General features: G+C 50.6%; 5 protein-coding genes across 5 annotated transcripts; 3 read left to right on the forward strand and 2 right to left on the reverse strand.

Moving 5' to 3' along the window:
* Positions 1-4,034: 4,034 nt before the first annotated feature.
* Positions 4,035-4,943, forward strand: NECHADRAFT_106573 (uncharacterized protein; the record flags this gene model as incomplete). The annotated part of the gene is made up of 2 exons (XM_003043491.1): positions 4,035-4,451; positions 4,500-4,943. 2 exons carry the CDS (start codon positions 4,035-4,037, stop codon positions 4,941-4,943), a joined length of 861 nt encoding a protein of 286 aa, XP_003043537.1.
* Positions 4,944-5,216: 273 nt separating this feature from the next.
* On the reverse strand, positions 5,217-5,798 carry NECHADRAFT_54681 (uncharacterized protein; the record flags this gene model as incomplete). The annotated part of the gene is made up of 1 exon (XM_003043604.1): positions 5,217-5,798. One exon carries the CDS (start codon positions 5,796-5,798, stop codon positions 5,217-5,219), a length of 582 nt encoding a protein of 193 aa, XP_003043650.1.
* A 1,040-nt stretch (positions 5,799-6,838) lies between these two features.
* NECHADRAFT_88278 (uncharacterized protein) lies at positions 6,839-8,996 on the forward strand (the record flags this gene model as incomplete). The annotated part of the gene is made up of 6 exons (XM_003043492.1): positions 6,839-6,847; positions 6,948-7,115; positions 7,173-7,555; positions 7,630-7,863; positions 7,922-8,172; positions 8,239-8,996. The coding sequence occupies 6 exons, from the start codon at positions 6,839-6,841 to the stop codon at positions 8,994-8,996; spliced, it is 1,803 nt and encodes a 600-aa protein (XP_003043538.1).
* Positions 8,997-9,237: 241 nt separating this feature from the next.
* NECHADRAFT_54712 (uncharacterized protein) lies at positions 9,238-11,252 on the reverse strand (the record flags this gene model as incomplete). Its single annotated transcript, XM_003043605.1, has 4 exons — positions 9,238-10,222; positions 10,271-10,441; positions 10,492-11,075; positions 11,133-11,252. 4 exons carry the CDS (start codon positions 11,250-11,252, stop codon positions 9,238-9,240), a joined length of 1,860 nt encoding a protein of 619 aa, XP_003043651.1.
* A 3,395-nt stretch (positions 11,253-14,647) lies between these two features.
* On the forward strand, positions 14,648-15,828 carry NECHADRAFT_54903 (uncharacterized protein; the record flags this gene model as incomplete). Its single annotated transcript, XM_003043493.1, has 3 exons — positions 14,648-14,930; positions 14,986-15,350; positions 15,403-15,828. 3 exons carry the CDS (start codon positions 14,648-14,650, stop codon positions 15,826-15,828), a joined length of 1,074 nt encoding a protein of 357 aa, XP_003043539.1.
* Between the last annotated feature and the right edge of the window lie 2,972 nt (positions 15,829-18,800).

Raw genomic sequence — 18,800 nt, forward strand, 5'->3', positions numbered from 1 at the left:
CGCAAACATGTGGGCAGAGCTGAGGCATACACTCCGACTGCAGGTTTCCAACTCAAGAAAATTCAACGAGGAGTACTGCAAGAGGTTCTTGGAGCAGCCGGACCCGAGGCTGGAGGCTACGATTGAGGGCCTTGAGATGTCGGTCAAGATGCGGATTGACAGCCTTGACCGTGCCCTACAGGATCTTATACAAATCGTACGCCTCGTCACTGCTGTTGTGGGCGACTGAGTAGCTGACTGATTGTTATAGGAGTTCAATTTGGTCTCGATCAAGGAGGCGCAGCTGTCAACAAGCACATCAACGAGCATGAAGCGGCTGAGCTGGATCACGGTAAGGAGTGTCTTGCTACTAATTCCGCCGTTGGTGGGAGCAATCCACAATCCCTTCCTACTGACTCTATTCTATAGTTCTTCTTCCTCCCACTTACATTCATTGCGGTATGTACCAGTCCAGATTGGCTTTGGCCTTAGATTCAAATCAGGTGAGCTGACTTGGTCCTCAATGCAGGGAGTGTTCGGCATGAACATCAACCTTCTGGAGTCGAACCCGCCTTGGTGGTTCTACATTATCTTTGCATCCGCCACCATGACCATCACGTTTGCGGTTTGGATTGTGTTCAAGCGATATCCTGATGTAAGAGTCGCATGTCCTACTGTCTTGTTTTGAAGATGGCTGACAAAATATCTAGCTCGAGGGAGACATTGAGAAGCGGTTTGCGTGGTTGGTGGACCCGGAGAACTGGAAGGAAAGCCGTCCGAGGGATGTCGAGGCAAAAGTACGTACTCCGAGGGATTGAGGTGGCGAGATTCAGTGATGAGGAGAGATACGGAAGGTATGATATTAAAATGTGTTCTTTGCCATCCTGGAAGCAGCTCATGCCGGAAATGCTGAGTAGATAGTGTGGGTGCCTGATACTCCAACCCTAGATAAGCCCTGCCGTTGGAGTGGCCTTGAGTGGAAGGAGACATGGAGAAGTCGTAATCACCCTATAGGTTCTAAGTTGAAAAGGCGGATGGATCGCTGTTAGATTGGACCCAAGTAGCCACGACCCCGTATCAGCCCATGGTCATCTGGCTTAATTGTCCTGGGCTTGAACTATTATTACCTTTACCTGTTGCGAACTCGTATTTCCTTTCTGGGCTCTTTCATCATCTCTTTGACTTTTGTCCCAGCCAGCTTTTACTTGCGCGCCGACACAGCTCCCGCCTCAACGACAGTCGATGATGGATTCTGAATCTGGCCTAGACCCGGTGCCTAAAATTCCATCAACAAACTCAGCCCTCCCTGAAATTTCAATTCCTAAAGAGTGGCTTCTTGCCTCTTCTTCGTCCGACCCAGGTGTCTCCATGGCGAAGCCCCTTCAGCAACCTTGCGGTATATGTGCCTGGGATGGGACTCTTAAAACGCTGTTCCACTTCAACAACTTTGCACACAGATACTTATGGCAATTGAAGCGTTCCGAATACGTGTCTTGCCAATTTCTTTCTATCGCCTGTTACGCCGTTCTCAAAAAGATTGCAGAAGGACAAACAGACGGACGTTGGCCTGATTCCTCCGAAGTAATTATCTGGGGTTCAGATTTCACAGCGACGCCAAATCAACACATGCCAGGACAGCGAGCGATCACAATAAGACGAGCGCCGCCAATCCCATGGCCACCTACAGGGCCGACAAAGGTTGGGTTTTATATCTTTATTCCCGCCGGTCAGTACCGAAAAGAGCCTCCCTGCGGGCTGCCGACAAAGAAGATATTACGCGGCTCAATATCTTCCACATCTTCGGCATCATGGGTACGACAACGATTAGAAACATGCTCGAGTGCTCATGTGAAATGTCCCTCGTCGCCGAACCAAAGCTTTCTCCCCACCCGGCTCGTGGATGTTAGACCTCTTGGTCCAGAGGGCAACGTCAAATTAATCCAAGGCCTCAACCTCCCCAACGGCACTCGATACGCAGCACTGAGCTATGTTTGGGGAGATGTCAACTTGCAAGAGCACATCAAAACCACGCAGTCTACGCTAGCAAGTAACCTCGACAAAATTGTACTCTCTTCCCTCCCGCGGACCCTTCGGGATGCCGTCGTTTTCACACGAGATTTGGGTCTTGATTTCTTATGGGTAGACTCTCTCTGCATCATTCAGAACGATCAAGACGAGTGGGCTCATGAAGCGGGCCGCATGTACGATGTATACAAAAACTCTTTTGTCATGCTCGGGGCTCTCTGGGGTCGTGATTGTGACTCGGGGCTATTTGGCACCTGTGCCGAATGGCAGTCCTAGCAGATTGCAGTACTCCGCTTGGATCACGACACATGGCCACTCCACGTCAGCCAAGAACACGAAGATTTGCAGTTAAACTACAGATGGTGCGAATGGGACCCACCGCTCCTGAATCGTGCCTGGTGTTTCCAGGAACGGATGGTGCCCCCGAGGAGTATCTTCTTTGGTCGAGGCGAGGTGATTTTTGGATGCCACGAAGGGATAAGCTGTGAGTGTGGTATCAGCTACAACGCCGTTAAATATCCATCGTCCAAACAGGCTGAAATTATGTCATTCGGGAATACGGACCAGCCTTCCTCGCCTCCTGGGCCGGAACATGGCCTTCGCTGGGTCGACCCAGACCCCCAAAAGGCATGGCGACAAGTGGTAGAAGAATACTCCTCCAGAATATTGACTTCCGAGAAGGATAGACCTATTGCTATAGGCGCGGTTGCAGAGCAATTAAGCTATTCCAGACCTGGAGAGCAATATCTTGCAGGATTATGGTCCGCTACATTCCTGGTTGACTTGTGCTGGTGGGTACCCGGACGCAACTGGCACAAAGGAAAGGAGCCGGGCGATGTGACCGCCATACCAAGTTGGTCCTGGGCTTCCAGGGCTAAGAAGGTCAAATATGAAGGAGCCGACATGCTGTTGCCCACTGCTGAGATCATCCAAGTCAGTTGCAACTACAAAAATGACAATCCCTACGGGGTCTTACTAGATAGCAAGCTGATCCTCCGCGGCCGCATCATGCGTTGGTGGTCTCGCACGGCTAAAGTTAGAAGCACATCTGATGAGACAGGTGAGAGGGTCTTCTTTGGAAGCAAAGGAACGTCAATCCACTCAAGATATATTTCTGAAGACGGACAACATTGGCGGAGGATTCCGCCCGGAACTTTTCTTTTTGAGCTAGGGCGTTGGTCTGGGGATAATGTCCTGAGTGTCTTCCTGGTTTTGAACTGCCAAGACGAAGAATCCTCGGTTTTTCAACGACATGGTTTTCTCAGTCCTACCTCCTTGCCTGTTGAGTCAATAGGGAGGGAAGAAATTCGAGACCTGAGTAGGAAGTTCGCTGAGTATAGTGAGATTAGGGAGTGTACTATTGTATAACAGAAAGAGTCTGTACTTCTGCTCTTTGCTAGCTAGAAGAACTGAGAAACGAGTCAACTCATAATGTCATGCATTGCAACATGATTGTCCATTGTAAGCCTTGCATTACAGGTATCAAAAGGCCTGCTGGTAGGCTCCTCCTAAGTTTGAACGGACGGTGTTAGTCCCTGCCACATTTGCCCAATCTCACTTGGTCGTAGCCCCAGTTGTGTAACGAAGTATAGAAGGTTATTGCCAGTGCTGGAGAGCGCATCCCGCGTCTTCTGGAAGCGGGGAAGGGTATAGTCTATCTGCCGATATAGGGTCATGTGGTCCAAGAACCCCTCTAGGAACAGCTCAAGTTACTCTATTCGAGGCTCGGAAGAAACCTTCCGTTTCACGATACAGGCTAAAATTTAATAGGCGGGGAATTTGCGACGATGGAGCTTGTTTCGGCAGGGTCGTCGCGGGTAAATTGAGACTGCCGACCAAGCTGCGTCCATCATATTCGGGACTGGGAATGGATATTGCCGTAACAGCTATTTCCAGGGCCATCGTATGCGTCGTAAATAACCGCCAGAGAGTATAAATAAGACAGCTTGGTCAAGGTTTTGGTTTCCAGTCACTCCCAGACAGCGCCTCCGTCAATTTCTTCCTTCCCCTCCCCGAGCACATTTATCACCATGAAGGCTTTCATGCCTCTCGTCGCCTTTTTTGGCACTGTCACCGCCCAGCTCCAGCAAATAACCAACTTCGGATCCAATCCGTCGGGCGCCAAGATGTTTATTCATGTTCCGACGAACCTGCCGTCTAACCCAGCCATCGTAGTCGCTATCCACTACTGCCAGGGCACAGCCCAGTCGTACTACCAGAATACGCCGTATGCCCAGCTTTCTGATCAGAAGGGATTCATAGTCATCTATCCCGAGAGTCCTTATAGTGGAACTTGCTGGGACGTCAGCTCCAAAGCTACCATGACTCACGATGGTGGCGCCAACAGCAACAGCATCGCCAACATGGTTCGCTACGCACTGCAGACTTACAAGGCCAACCCCGCCAAGGTTTTCGTCACGGGTTCTTCATCTGGTGCTATGATGACTGTGAGTCGAGATACCTGTATGAGGGACGAGATACTGACAGCGGCATAGAACGTCATGGCTGCCACTTATCCAGACCTGTTTGCAGCTGGCATCGTCTACTCTGGTGTGCCAGCCGGATGCTTCTTCACCAACTCAGTCAATGGCTGGAACTCGGACTGCGCTCAGGGCAGAGTCAACAAATCACCAGCCGACTGGGCCCAGATGGTTAAGGACGCCTATCCTGGCTATAATGGAGCTCGGCCCAAGATGCAGATCTATCATGGTGGTGCTGATAATATCCTCCTTTCACCAAATTATCAGGAAACCATTGACCAGTGGGCCGGTGTGTTTGGCTATAATTCCGTGAGCCCCCAGTCGTCAAACAACAATGTTCCCCAAGCTGGTTACAAAACCGACACGTTCGGGCCGAAGCTGGTTGGCATCTTTGCACAAAATGTCGGCCATTCTGTTCCTGTGCGAGGTGCTGATGACATGAAGTTCTTTGGGCTATAGAGAGGTTGAACAGTCGTACCCGAGTAGTCTAAACTCATCCCACACACAAAAGGGTAGATCAAGGCAACCAGCGAAAGAAACATAGTTATCAGCGCAATCAGAAAGGACTTATCACTACTCTATAGTATAAATAGAGCTCAGTGGTCAAACGATTCATCATTTCTACTAAGCCACTTCTCTATAGCTGTGTTTGAACCCCTACATATCAGCAATCCACCGTTCGCACATGAACACCACCCAACAATCCCCTTGTTTTGTTTAAGTCCTAAAGGCTCAGAAGGCAAAGAATCCCACTAATCCCATGGTGATGGAGACGATCGAGCTGGCGATCCTGAAAACCCCAGAGGCAGCCCGGTCATCTTCAAGATGCATGAGGATGGCAGCTCGTGGAGTCGAGTCGCCAGCCTTGACAACGACCTCATCATACATCTCATAGAAGGTGTCGCGGTCAATGTTGCGCAGGACGGTGGCGTTCTTCATGGCTGCCGTCAGTGTGGCGTCGTAGACGTGATCCTGGACGAACAAGTGGCCGGCACCCAAGTTGGGGATCTGGCGCAGAGGGCCATGAGGGGCAACGTCTGGGACAAGGGGGGTTGGGAAAGGTCGGCCCGCCTCGGACAGCTTGGCGATGGAGACAAGAGGCTTCTTGAAAAGGACGCCACGGTAGAAAATATGCTTGAGATGATTGGTGTGTTGCTTGTAGGCATTGACAAGGTCGGCTGCGAAGTCCTCGGGGTCTTGACCTTCAGGAACGGAGCGGTAGGAGGAGTACAGCATTCCCGTGGCGGACTCAAAGAGAAATATGTAATTAACTTGGGGGTGCGGAGTTGCGGGGTTGACGTGCTGAGTGCTCATGATGGGTAGGTGTGACAGGGTTTGGTAGAGATGGTTCTTTGTGGCAAGGCAACAAAATGTTACAGGGAATGGTTCGCATCGTAAAAGGCAACCGCAGTCGAGGTATATAACTACAGACAAGTACAAAGATATAGAGAAATACCATGTTTCACTGTTACTACACAGAAAAGAGACCGAAGTATGTGGTTGCAGACATTTAAAGTGCTTCATACAGGAGAAATGACAATTTGTCTGGACGTAGTGACAAACACCGGGCTCGGGCCAAGGTCTAGGGTAGTAAAAAAATAAGACGAACTCCTGTTGTGGAGATGGAAAGTCAAACAGACCGAAACTAGTGAGTATATATATTGACAGTTTGAGCTTTGCTTGACAAGGTAGATCAACAGTTGGGGTCAAAGACTTTCCCTTCTTTTGGCCAAAGGACTGAAATAAGAAAAGAATTCAGGCGTGAGAGATCCCTCATCCCGGATCCGAGGGTAGGGCAGGGGGTAGCCGAACTTCATTGGTAGATGAGGCGATATTCAGGGGTCTTGCGGGGTACGACGTCATTTCTCAATACCTCCCAGAGATTCTCTGGAGCTAAAGATAAAAGCACTGCCCGGCTGGAGGCAGAGGTAAATCGCTACCTTGACTACACAGCTAAGGGTAGTAGATTTGGTAGTGAGCGACTTTGCAATCCCCTTCACAGCTCTGTTCAGCCGCGCTCAAGTAACTCGAGCCCCGGATATTGACATCTCGAAGACTCCTCATTGTTGGTCAAAAACAATTTCAGCTTCGCATGTTTCGTTGATTTTCCCCTTATCCCCTGGCCCTGGAAAGTGATGAGGGATTGTAGGCTTCGTTGCCGTGAACCCGTCAGCTGGGACTGACGTTTTTGTCCGTAGCTCGGGAGAAATGTAAAACTAACTGAACAAAACACTGCCTCCCGCTCCTGACGTCCACCTTGCCCCCTTAACCTCAACTAAATTCGTCTACAACTCTGAAGATACCTTCTAACTCAATTTCCATCTTTCCATCTGCCCTAAACTTCGAAAGCAACGATGGCTGTTGTAAGTCCCCTTGATTTTGCTGGTTTTCGGTCCGCTCCCGCTCCCGCCCCCCACCCCCGCCCGGCGACGGTACAAGGCTGAATTAAGGTTAACTCGTTAGGTCTCACCCCTCGGATGCTTTATCTACAGCGAAACACCAAGTGATCACTTCTACAGTCTTGCAAACAACTATGACTGCGAAGCCACGAATTACGCCGAGCCTCATCGTGATCATGGCCTCAAGTCCGACAACGATCTCCGAGGCTTGATTAAAGCCGGGCATTGCTATGTAAGTGTTGACCGAGTACCGAGTCGCGGCCATGATCTGATCACTGTTTCGGCACAGAAACCTACCCTCGAGCGACTTCCCATCGACCTCAAGAGTGATGACCCTGCCTGCCTTGAACTCGATCTATCCTCGGCCGATTCCATCCGAAGCTCTCAAAAGGGTGTCTCGTCCGATGCTCATGGCCTCCCCTTGTCCGAGCCCTGTTCATCGCCTGAGAGCGAACAAGGGAGAGGTGGACAAGATGCGTCGCTTGTGCCCCGGGACACTCGTCCACCAAGACTGCCGCGATTGACCGAACCGCCCCTCTTGGCCGCCATACGTCAAGTCTTGTCCTCAGATCCCTCCTACGCAGAAGATGTCATCTGTGCCGTGAACCAATTCCCCCACGACAAGCGCAGCCTTTCCATCGAATCCGAACCCGAACCCTCTGATGACCCTGGGTCGTCGAAACCACCCGCAGGGCCTCCTAAAAGCGCCTGACACCCTCGGGCAATGACTCGAAAGGGAGCGGCAGAGCTGGCCGAGGCACTGGAAGGGGCCGTGGTGGACAAGGCGCAGGTGACAAAGACGACAGGGAAAGCCAAGATGGAAGCGGGAGAGGTGACCCCCCGCGGCCTACCAGGGACGTGAACATGGAGAAGCGTCGCCGCTGGGTCTGTCCCTACGCTCTTGCATACCCTCATTTGCGCCATATCCCCATGTTTAGACACTGCTGGCCTGGCAATATGACTGAGGTGCACCTCTGGAGGTAAGCGAATCCATGCACTGACACTCCAAGTCTGACATTGAATCTTAACTCTCTGCAGGGATCACCTTGCGAAACATCATTCCCCAATCGATCCGAACGCCAATCCCCCCCCACAGGCGGATCCCGCACAGTTCCACATGAACCCTGAGCAATGGGAGATGGTTTATAACAAGATCGAAAACAGAGGCAAAAAGCGCCCCCGAGACAAAAATGAGTGGTTCTCTCACTGGAAGAATATCTTTCTCGAGGTCTGGCGCATCATCTTTCCTCAGAGCCAGTTTCCCTCCTTGGACGAACCCTCCTCCCCTTGTATGTTCTTGGCCTATCTCCCCGTCTATTGTTCAAGTCAGCACGTCTGTACTAACATTCGCACAGTTCACCTGAATAGCGACGAGACAACAGAGCTACAGCGTCAAGTGAAAGAGGTGCTGAGGTCACTACGCGATGCCAGAGCGAAGCGAGCCGTTGAGTCCAAAGCTATTGCATCTAGGGAGGACTTCCGCCCAAGTAACGCAGAACTGGACGACATGATGTCAGAAGCCATCAACGTCGTGCTGCTCAGCACTCCAGTTGCTTTCGATGCTACTCATCGGCTCGCCCATACTTCTCAAACGCCGCAGACCACCTCGGCCGGTCACACAGACACAGTCGGGCCCCATCCTGAGACAGCACTGCAAGACGTTCCGTCCGAGACACACGCTTACACGCCTACCACAGCAGATGGAGCGTCTGGATTCGCCCCTGTCGACTCGAATACTGCACAAACAGCCTCCACGGACTCATTTATAGCCCCCTTGCGGCTATCTCCCAACGGAACTCGAGTCGTCATAGTCTTACGCCCATACGACGACTGCAACCTTCAAACTGGTGCTCAGAGGGGAAAGCTGCGACTCTATCTACCGGTATCATTTTACGCAAAAGACTTCAGCCAAGAATCATTACCTACGCCCCCGACCCCGAACATTCTCGCTAATCCCCCTCCGTCGGCGATGGACCTTGACCCAGGCATCAGTCAGCAACCGCCAACAGGGCCACATGGATTGCAAGGCATCTCCATGCAAGACATTCAAGGGGGCCCGTTTGGGCCAGAAGAACTCGCAGTGATGGATCATCTTGGGCGAATGGGGCAATAACTGTGGTGCGAGTAGTCAGGAGGTGCGCCCAAGGGATATAGGCTGCCACAAACACTGCATTTCTTTTCGGGCATTAGGCATGAAATTAATACAGACTTCTTTATCGATTATTACTCCCAACTATTCCGTGAGTCGCTGTCTTGGACCATTAATAACGCAAGCTTCTGTTGCTTTCCCTTCGTCGTTTTCATGTTCCCTATTCCAATCCAGGGCGGCAAACACTCACACACTCTCTTTGACATCAGTCCAGCTGATTTGAATAACCAGCAAAGTCCAGCATATCTAGTCCTGTAAGTCCAATTAGGAAACTCTGGTCATCACGGTAAATGGTCGAAGTAAAATCGTTCTCTGGCATGACCAATGGCTCAGACACTGTTGTCGGCTGTTGCATCAACAGTCTCGTAGTTGAGAGTGGCTCGAGTCCGCTCCACCCAGCATCTTCATCCGTATTCTGCAGGTTACACAAGTCCGCGTCCGGAGCAGACCGCTCCCTACTTGTGATCTCAGGCTTACTAGCTGTCACTTGTTCAACCGTACTGTCGAAAATGTTTGTCTGTGGCTGATGTTGACTTGCAAGCCACGCTGCCCAGTCATTGTATGCTGAAGGCTGTAGTGACTCTATGCCTTCTTCAAGCTGGTCTGAAAAGGTGCCAGATTGCCGGAGTTTATGAGCCGCCTCGTTTGAGATAGCCTGTAGTGTTTCCACGAATCTCACACCCACTTTGGCAGTCAAATTCCCAGCTGCCATATCTCGGAGACAATTTAGACCAAAGGTCACTCTGCTCTCATACGTGGAGTCCCTTTCAATAATTCCCGCAATGAGAGTAACGATGGTTGCAATACTGCAGCCTTGAAAGTCCGTAAAAGAGAATCGAGCCGTGTTCCGGATGCGGGTCAAGTCCTCGAAAAGTTGAAGGAGCTTTCTCGCCGCTTTTGTGCAGGACTTGGATAATCTTTCAATTGCCCCGTCAATTCTTAATGGTTGAGATTCCTGACCTAGATGATGCTGAAGTGTAGTTCTCACGGCTGTAATTAGTGAGACCTTGCCGATAGCGATCCAGGCATAGTAGTAATTCAAATAAAGGTGAAAGACCGCTCGGTATCTCGAGTCCCGAGGATTAATACTCTCCAGATCAAAGTCTTCGGGTAGGGATTTCTTCCACTCTCTTAGCTTGGCTTCCGCATTTGCTGACCCCGTAGGTTTCGCAGCTTCGGTTGATGGGGCCCTGGAAAAGTCAGTAGATTCAGTGTTGAATGTCTGCCAGCAAGCCTACTCTGAGTCTGTGGCACGGTCTAATATTGTTATCAGACGTGCATAGGCAATTTGGAGTTGGATGTTGTCAAACTTCTGGGCCCTGTCAAGCGATGGCAGAGGGGTCGGCAACGGGGCCTTGATGATACCGGCATCCACAGACCGCGGCCGGTTGAGCTTGATGGTTGTGCATCTAAACCACAGGCTCAGTTTTCTGGGTCGTTAAGATTCCAGTATACATACCGTTCGAGAGAATAAATAGACCACCAAAGCCGATGACGAACCTCCCGCTCTCTCTCATCTAGCATTTGATCATCCGAGCTTTGATGTAGATCAAACGTCAATGCCTTCCTTAGAGCTAGACCCATATAGATGTATGAAGACTTGACAGCACTCAGCGGCATGAGGCAGACACCGAGAAGAAAGCAGGCTTGGATAGATCTTAAGCATGACCTCTCTATAATGTCGGGGACCAGAAGTTTGGCTTGGCGAAAAAAGACACGCCCTGGGTCGCATTCCTCAGTTTGGAGAGTGGGTGACAAGTTATTTGGTCTTTCGAGAGGGGTCCAGTGGCTCCCAAGGGCAAAGATTCCTAGTAAAAGGCAAATAAAGCTAGGGTCTGATCTCAAGGGAGACATCGGGTTGGAGTAAAATTGGTCCAGCTCGTCGATGACCTGGGCTTGATCAAAGTAGAAGAATATGTCGACACCGTGTTTGATGCATACCGATAGTAAAAAGTCGGCCACCGATTTTGGGGGCAATGAATCAACTGTGGCCTTTAGGCGAGACTGTTCGGACAGTGAGAGAGTCTTTGGGCGTATGATGTGCTTTACAAGATCCATTAGCAGAGACTTTTTGAGGTCGTTGAAGTGCTGCCGACATACTGCTTGCATGGCAGCCATGTCTTGCGCTTCTGGACCAGACATGGCGTCGAGCGAGAAAGCCTCGCGAAGTCTAGATAAGAAATGTGGCCACAGAACCCTTTCGGTCTGATCTACAGCCATGGGTTAGTGGGTATTGCGAGGAGGTCGAGTTTGAGTGGCCCACGGCTATCGATGGATATATCCTGTTGAGGTGTGGTTGTAGATTGGCTCGGCGGGCCGGGTACTTGGTTTTGAAGAGGGAGTGGACTCTCACTCTCTCTTGAGGATAGCCTCTCCCTGTTTGTGTGAGCACAACAGGTGGAGTACAGCATGTAGACATGCAAGATGGAAGAACGTACTTCTCAAACCGGCAGGTCAGGTTATTGGCTTGGCATCTTTGACAAATTCCTCCGCTCGCCTCAATGCATTTACTCTTCCTCGCCTTGCAGCGATCGCAGCTACACATGACACGTTAGTGATGTTTGCCACTTCAAGGGTCGTACTTACGCTCGAGCGGCTCTCTTCCGATTCTCGTCGGCAACACGGCGTTTACGACGTCGGCGGGCGGCAGCCAGAGACTCCATTTCCGAGGGGTCTGATGCTATGTGCACCCTGGTAAGATGTTCCGTATTGGATTGAGCCCATCGGCATGTTGCCATTCAAGAGAGAATTTGATGAGGGGAAGAATCGGCAATTTGATCGTCCGTCGGGAGCTTGGCCGAGATCTTGTCGGGTGTCTGCCGGGAATATGTACTGTACCATCTCAGCTAGGGGCCGAGCCACCAAGCTAACGTTAGTGCAGATGATGATCAAACAATTGAGTCTCGGTACTGAAACGAGCTTTGTAGGGCAGCTATTATTCTATGCGCAGGTCTTGGCAGAATACACGTCTTGGATAAACTGATCTCGGCAAGGCTGTCTTGATTCATTGCTGGCCCAGAGTGAAGGGGGCAGCATCGGTTGGACTTGCTGGAGTTTTGGGAACATTTCAACAAGGAAAGGAAGGATTAACTGGGTTAAGGTATACAATGAGACTTGATTCAGAGTACTTGGTCCACTTGAGCCAACGGGTAGTACTTGTCACGGGTAGATGCGCATGGTAGTCAAGGCCAATACACGTGCAACCAAACACGAAGTTAGTCAAGGGAGAATAGTCGCTTCCTGATAGACAAAAGCCGCCAAGGCTCTCAACGAATTATGGTTGACATCTAGGTTATTTAATTCGGTACGTATAAGAGATAATGCACAATCTGCAAATGTTTTGATGTTTACTCGGGCGAATGGCCCCCGAATTGTTGAGTTCAGGTGTAGGGTGGATGGCCTCAAATGGCACATGTCACTGACACGACATGACCAGCATGCGTGGTCAGGAACAAAAGTAAGTCTAGTAAAAAGAAATATGAAATTTCTCAAAGAAAAAGAGGTTAATTCGAGACGACGTTCATACATCCTCGTATCTGCCGAAGGGGTGGTGAGTCGTCCATCAAATGAAGCTCCAACATACACAGCTGGAGATATTCAAGGCAGGAAGGACGGCATTAGAGCATCGCCAACTATGATGCATCTTCTCGGTATGATCTCTACTTGCAATGCAAACTCATAGTTCTTAATCTTATCAGTGAAGGTCCATCTTATCTTGTAGATTTCAACTTATCTCCAGCTCTGGTTAGGAGGCCTCATCGCAGATATCAGCTTCCAAGACGGTTCACGACATGTAGCATCATCAAAACTACAAGGCATCGCTCGGGATTGCGATTTGTCAAACACTAGAGTTTATGCCCTTGGTGCGGACTCACTTCAGGGCGCGTCAAGATCACGGTTTCAACTGCGGTGTCTAATTCCATGGTGGGCTGATGACACATCCTTTGACCCGACAACTTGCGCGATGCTATACCATCACGTCGGTTGCAGCATTTGCTCCGGCAGACAAGATACATATTTTGTGAGAACCAACAAAGCATAATGTCTAACAGATCATGCACTTGCTTTTCAATCCATTCTATCGGCGCCGAGACATCTTCATCGATGTCTCACCAATGATATCATACTAGATCTTCTGTTACAGGTCCAGATGAAGATCCCCAGACAAAATCCACAAATAACAGGCCCGATTTATTAGTTACAGCTTATCGAAGCCACTGTGCGGCGCGTGTCTCGTCTGGTTTGAGGATAAATTGCAAACAAGCAGACATCAGCTGTTTAGGCTTGGGGTGGAAATCTTATCGCACGAGTCAAAGCGGCCGCATATTTGCTGTTGGGCCTGGAACCGCTCGGCCCACAGATTGAGCCAGGCTGAGATGATGAAGATTTGGAAGCAAAAGGTCCTCAGAGAGATCCAGAGAAACAGGGTTATCGTCAGGACGACCAACCTGCCCTGACCTGCATTATTGAGATCTACCTCAATCCCGGGGCTCTTGTCCCTGTTTTCCGTCTTTATAGGGGTCTTTGACGGTGAGACTGACTGCGAGAGATGTTGGTTGTGTTTGGGGTTGACGAGTCTGACTCGTGTTTTGCTTGCGGACGTCTCCACCGCGGAGCCGAACTGCATGGCGTAGTTGCGGAACTCAATTGGCGCCCTGTCGACACCGATTTGCGGCCGTCTAGGGCCACTCGGCTTCTCGCGTTAGCGGCAGAGACTAGCGGTTCTGCAGCTGGGAAGCGTCGACCAAGATGAGGCGGCCTTGACACATTACGATGCCTTCTTGTTCGATGCCTTCTGCCCGGACTGATCCGGTTGGCTGGATCCCCCCTGCATGGCCCTGTCCAGGCCACGTTTTTTCTTCGTGATCGAAGCTGCGCACGCTCCCCTTGGAGACAGTCTAGTTTAGCTGGCGTTGTCTGACTGTCGTATCAAAGGTCTGTCCTGGTGCTTGGGTGCAGAAGGAGAGCGTGCTAGGCTGGCGGAGCCGCAAAAGCAATGCCAATATGGAGAGCAATCTTGAGAATGACTCGACTATCGATTGAAGATCAGAGGATGCCAAATGGATGACAGATGGGTACCGTACGGACACCAGATGGAACCCAGATGTACCCTGAGAGTGAATGACAGATTTGCGGTGGCAGTCACAAAATATCGGTAGGGAAACCCCATACCCCAACATGTTACATGATTGAGTGCAACTCCCGCAACAGAAACCGGGGCCTCCTGTGATCCTTCAGCATTCGCGGGGCAAGCTGATACCTACCGAGATGGGGAAACAACAGGTTCAGGGACCCTTCGGGGCAGTTGGAGCCCGACAATGCAAATGCTCATCCTAGAAAGATCTTCAACGGTCCCCATTACATTGCGGGTCCTGGAAGCTCTGATCCTGTCCCCTGGGATGCGGAAGCGTCAACGAGCGCACACCCACGCCCACACACCCCCTGGCCCTTTCACTAGCGTCGATGCATGGCATGTATGGCTTTTGCTCAAATATGCAGTCTGACGCTTTCCAAAAGCAATTGTCTCTGTTGCTTCTTTGTTTCTTTGACCTCGTCATTCCTTTTATCTTTTTTCATCAAGCGTCGAGAGTCCCTCGACACCACAGGCCGGAAAGATGGGAGGCTTTTTGATGCCAGAGCATTACCAGTTCTACAAGCCCAGTGTCAATGATATGAACATTGCGAGTATCGCTTGGGGATTCTCTCTGGGTGTTTGTATCTTCACGGGCGCAAAGGGTGCGAGGCAGACGGTCAAGTCATGGAAGCGTGGTATGAGAACAAACATCTATCTCGTCCTCTTGTGGACGGAATGGTGTAGCAGCACCATCATGTCCGCCATCACATGGTCATATCTCCGCGAGTACATCAAGCCTAGCTTTGCCGTCTTCTTCGTTATCGGTATGACCTCACACTGGTCTGCGACTGTCGCATCTCCTCTAACATGTCACGACAGTCTTCCTCTGGGCCGTTCAGATTCAAACCCTACTACAGATCATCATCAACCGAATTTCGATTCTAATGGTAGTCCGACAAAATGCGTGGAAGCTCAAGCTCGGTGTCTTCCTGACTCTTCTGTGCATCAACATTAGCGTCTTCTGCGTTTGGATACCTGCCCGACTACAGATCAGCGAAAAGTGGAGGGATGTCAACAATGTCTGGGATCGAGTTGAGAAGGTCATTTTCCTGATGATTGATGCGGCTCTCAACTTTTACTTTATCCATCTGGTCCGATCTCGACTCATCGCCAACGGTCTCACCAAGTACAACCGACTTTACCGATTCAACTTGTTGATGATTGGTGTCTCCATCACCATGGATGTACGTGTTGGACCCTCACTGTTTCATACTTCAACCCACTAACGTGAAACAGGTGCTTCTGATCGCCATGATGTCTCTCCCCAACGATATCGTCTACCTCCAGTTCCATCCCCTCGCATACCTCGTCAAGCTCCACATCGAGATGAACATGGCCGAGCTTATCACCAAGGTCGTCAAGGCCAGCAACCCCAACGGTTACGACTACTCTGGCTCGCGAAGTCGATCGAACCCCAAGAGCTCTCAGCACCGTACCGCCACCGGCAAGAAGATGGGATCCATCTTCCCAGCCGGCAACACCACCTATGTCGAGGCTGGAGAGGACATCGAGCTGCCCACCAGAGAGGAGCCTGGTATCCAGGTCTCCAAGACTACTCAGGTGGTGGTCAAGCAGACGGCACCACAGGAATATGACGATCCCGACTTTGCTAGCGAATCGAGTTCGACGCGACAGTTGAAACGGGAGCACTTTGCGGTCTAATCTGTTGTCTCATCTACTACATCACAGCAACACTTTTGTATACTCACGGATCAACATTGTCTTCACCATATAAGATACCTTTACCCCTCCATGATTAGATTTAGAAGCGGCAACGAGCACAAAGCCGTGCATAGTGTCAAAGCACGGCATTCACCTAATAGCATAGACCACATAGAGTTTAGATGAAATTTAATGCATGAAACCGCCCCCTCTTGATACGACCCTTGCAGACATCGTTATCCATGTCGAAAATCCTCGTCGTTGCGCCAAGAATCGGCACTAAGAGTCGGCTCCGCTCGTCCGGACATGCTGTGGCTGACTGAGAGCTAACGTTAGATCCGCTCTAGCAAGATTTGAGGCCCCCCCGGTCGAGAATCACGCTATCATCGGACCATGCTCAGAGACGAGTTAAGGGGAAGAGGTCATTGTCTAATCGTGGAGTGCGTGATCTCAAGACTGAAAAAAAGCAATGCGTCCCCAGTTTGGTGTGTGTGGGAAAACATGCCGGTTCCTTGTCTTCCCCAGAGAATCTCAGGATCTGGCAGATGTGGGTTCGGCAAAAGAAAAGAGAAAAAAGCAACAGAGACAGTGAAAAGGGACACATCACTGTGGATTATGGGGAAGTGTTGATGACTTGCAGTTCAACCACGTTTGGTCGTGATTTGACGTGCCAAGTTGCCTAGTTTTTCTTTTGCTGTTTGATGTTTGACAGACGATGCAGGTCAACTCAATCTCGTCATTTTCACACTTTGACATATGCACACAATATTGACTGTAGCAGTCAACTCTTGTCAGCTCATCGCAGCCATCTCAAACTCGTATTCTTCATCAAACACACACATGATCTCCTCCATGAAGGGGCCTCTCCAAAGCTCAAACACCCGATTGCAATCTACCATGCAGGAACTAGTTGCTGCAGACTTTTCACGGGTAAGCACATGACCATGGCGCCGCTATCTGGAACCAATCGCCCATCGATTCCCTTTCGATCTCTCTCGTCCAAGCTCTCAAGAACGCCTCTCAAACCGGCTCACTGAACAGCCTAGCCTGATAAAACATGGACACCATGTTCGGACGGGTGGCGTGGTGCGGTGTGCCCTGGCGAGCAGTGCATAACGGCACAGGTTCCCGGGACAGGGGCACGCTCGCTCGGCCAAGGGGGATGCTACCTTCTCTCGCTTGAACCATGCTGTTGGTCCTGCGGCTCAGCTTTTTCTTCAACGGGATATCTTCGGACGATGAATTCGCTATTTCCGCAAAGCCTCAAACAAGAGAGATCGACAGAGCCAAGACACGGAACCGCCTCACCCGTGTATTCCAGAATGCCACCGAGTAGGGGTTTACGCAAAAAAACCCATGTGTCAAACACGAGGTCCTACCCCCCTTCTCAGCCCCGTTCGAAACCTCGTCCCCCTAAACTGCAAAGCGGCGGGAGCTAAGAGCTTGGGTGCCGATAGGGCGGGTAAAAGGGTGCCACCGCCCGTGTGTCTTTGTCTCAGAAACGCGGCCGTCGATCCCCTAGAACCTCTTAAACTTTGAGCAGGGTGGAACGCGGATATTGAGGCCGAGATACGCGAAGGTACCTGGAGCCGCATCGAGTTTACGGCCTAGTGCGCGTTGAGTCCTGGAGTCAATGGTCTAATAGAAAAGGGATCCGACATGTTGGTCTCTTGATGGATTCTTGGTTCCTGACCTAGTGATCGCTTTATCGCTTCGAATGTCGATCTCTTGATTTGACATGCCCAACTCTGAGCCGCAACCATGAGTTGACACCATACTGGAGCCTCAAGTCGCTTGTCGATCGGCTTTTTGTCAGAGATGACTGAGTCACTAAGATCGCCCTAGATATCGGAAGTGTACCGAGTGCGAAAAATTGAGTCGCATTCGGTGCAACACTTACTACACTGTTTGGGAATAATGTAACGGCGTTTCACTTTTGCTACGCTCCTCAGCCCTGAACGATTGACTCAATCACGCGATACAGAATATGCCGTAGATCTGACAAAGTCCTGTTCCTGTCAGAATGCCCAGGTCACACCACTGTCTCTACCCGCTCACCGTGACCAGGGTAGGCAATAATCTCGGTGTAATACTCGGTAACGGAACTATCGATCAATAAAAAAGGACCCTGTCACTCAGCTGTCGTAAACTTCTCTTTCGGGGGAGAAACCTGACTGCCGAAGGAGGGGTTGCCAGGGATCGTTTGTCACTATCTCCGGTATCCAGTGGATTGGTTACGTCAACATCATCGTGTCAAAAGGGGATACATGGCCATCACTGAGGGTCGGTAGTATCAATGACCCGATGCTTGGACGGGCGAAAGTCGCCGGAGCCGGGCTTGAATCATATCGCCACAGTTGATTGCATAACCGTTGATGGAAGGATCCAGGAAGCCACAAGCTCCTTTTTCCAACCCTATTGATAGGACTGAAACACTGGCTAGTTGGCATGCGGAACAACACGATACTCCCCGGGAGGTGTTGGGCCGAAGGTAGTGGAGCGCCACTGTCTGTCCGTCATGCAGGAAATCAACTGAGACGGGCCTAGAAAATTTCCAGATAATCAGGGATACCAAGACTTTAGTCAACTCAAAGATACCGCTCGTCATCCTGAAGCTCCCCTACTTCCTCACTAGAAAGCCCACAATGGCCATATCTGATTCCATCCCCAGGCTCTGGTCTTCTCATTACGCCCCATTTCAATGGAACAAGTGGTGCCTCTGGCTGTGGTAGACCGTTTGGGTGATGACAAGCTGCCGTGATGGCTAAGCTGCAGCTGCCAACCACAGGAATTGCCGTCGGCAATTTCATGCATCCTGTGATCACCACCCAGCAAAACATTAGAAAAGAGGTAATTACAACAAAGATAATCGCTATAGGCGAGTATCCACAGGTGGAAAAGAACCATTTCGGGTCGGAAGCTGAGTCTTCCCTATCCTCGATGACGACGAGAAATAAGCTTTGTGACAGCAT

Source organism: Fusarium vanettenii, assembly GCF_000151355.1.
Source record: "Fusarium vanettenii 77-13-4 chromosome 13 genomic scaffold NECHAsca_28_chr13_5_0, whole genome shotgun sequence".
Classification (NCBI taxonomy): Eukaryota; Fungi; Ascomycota; class Sordariomycetes; order Hypocreales; family Nectriaceae; genus Fusarium; species Fusarium vanettenii.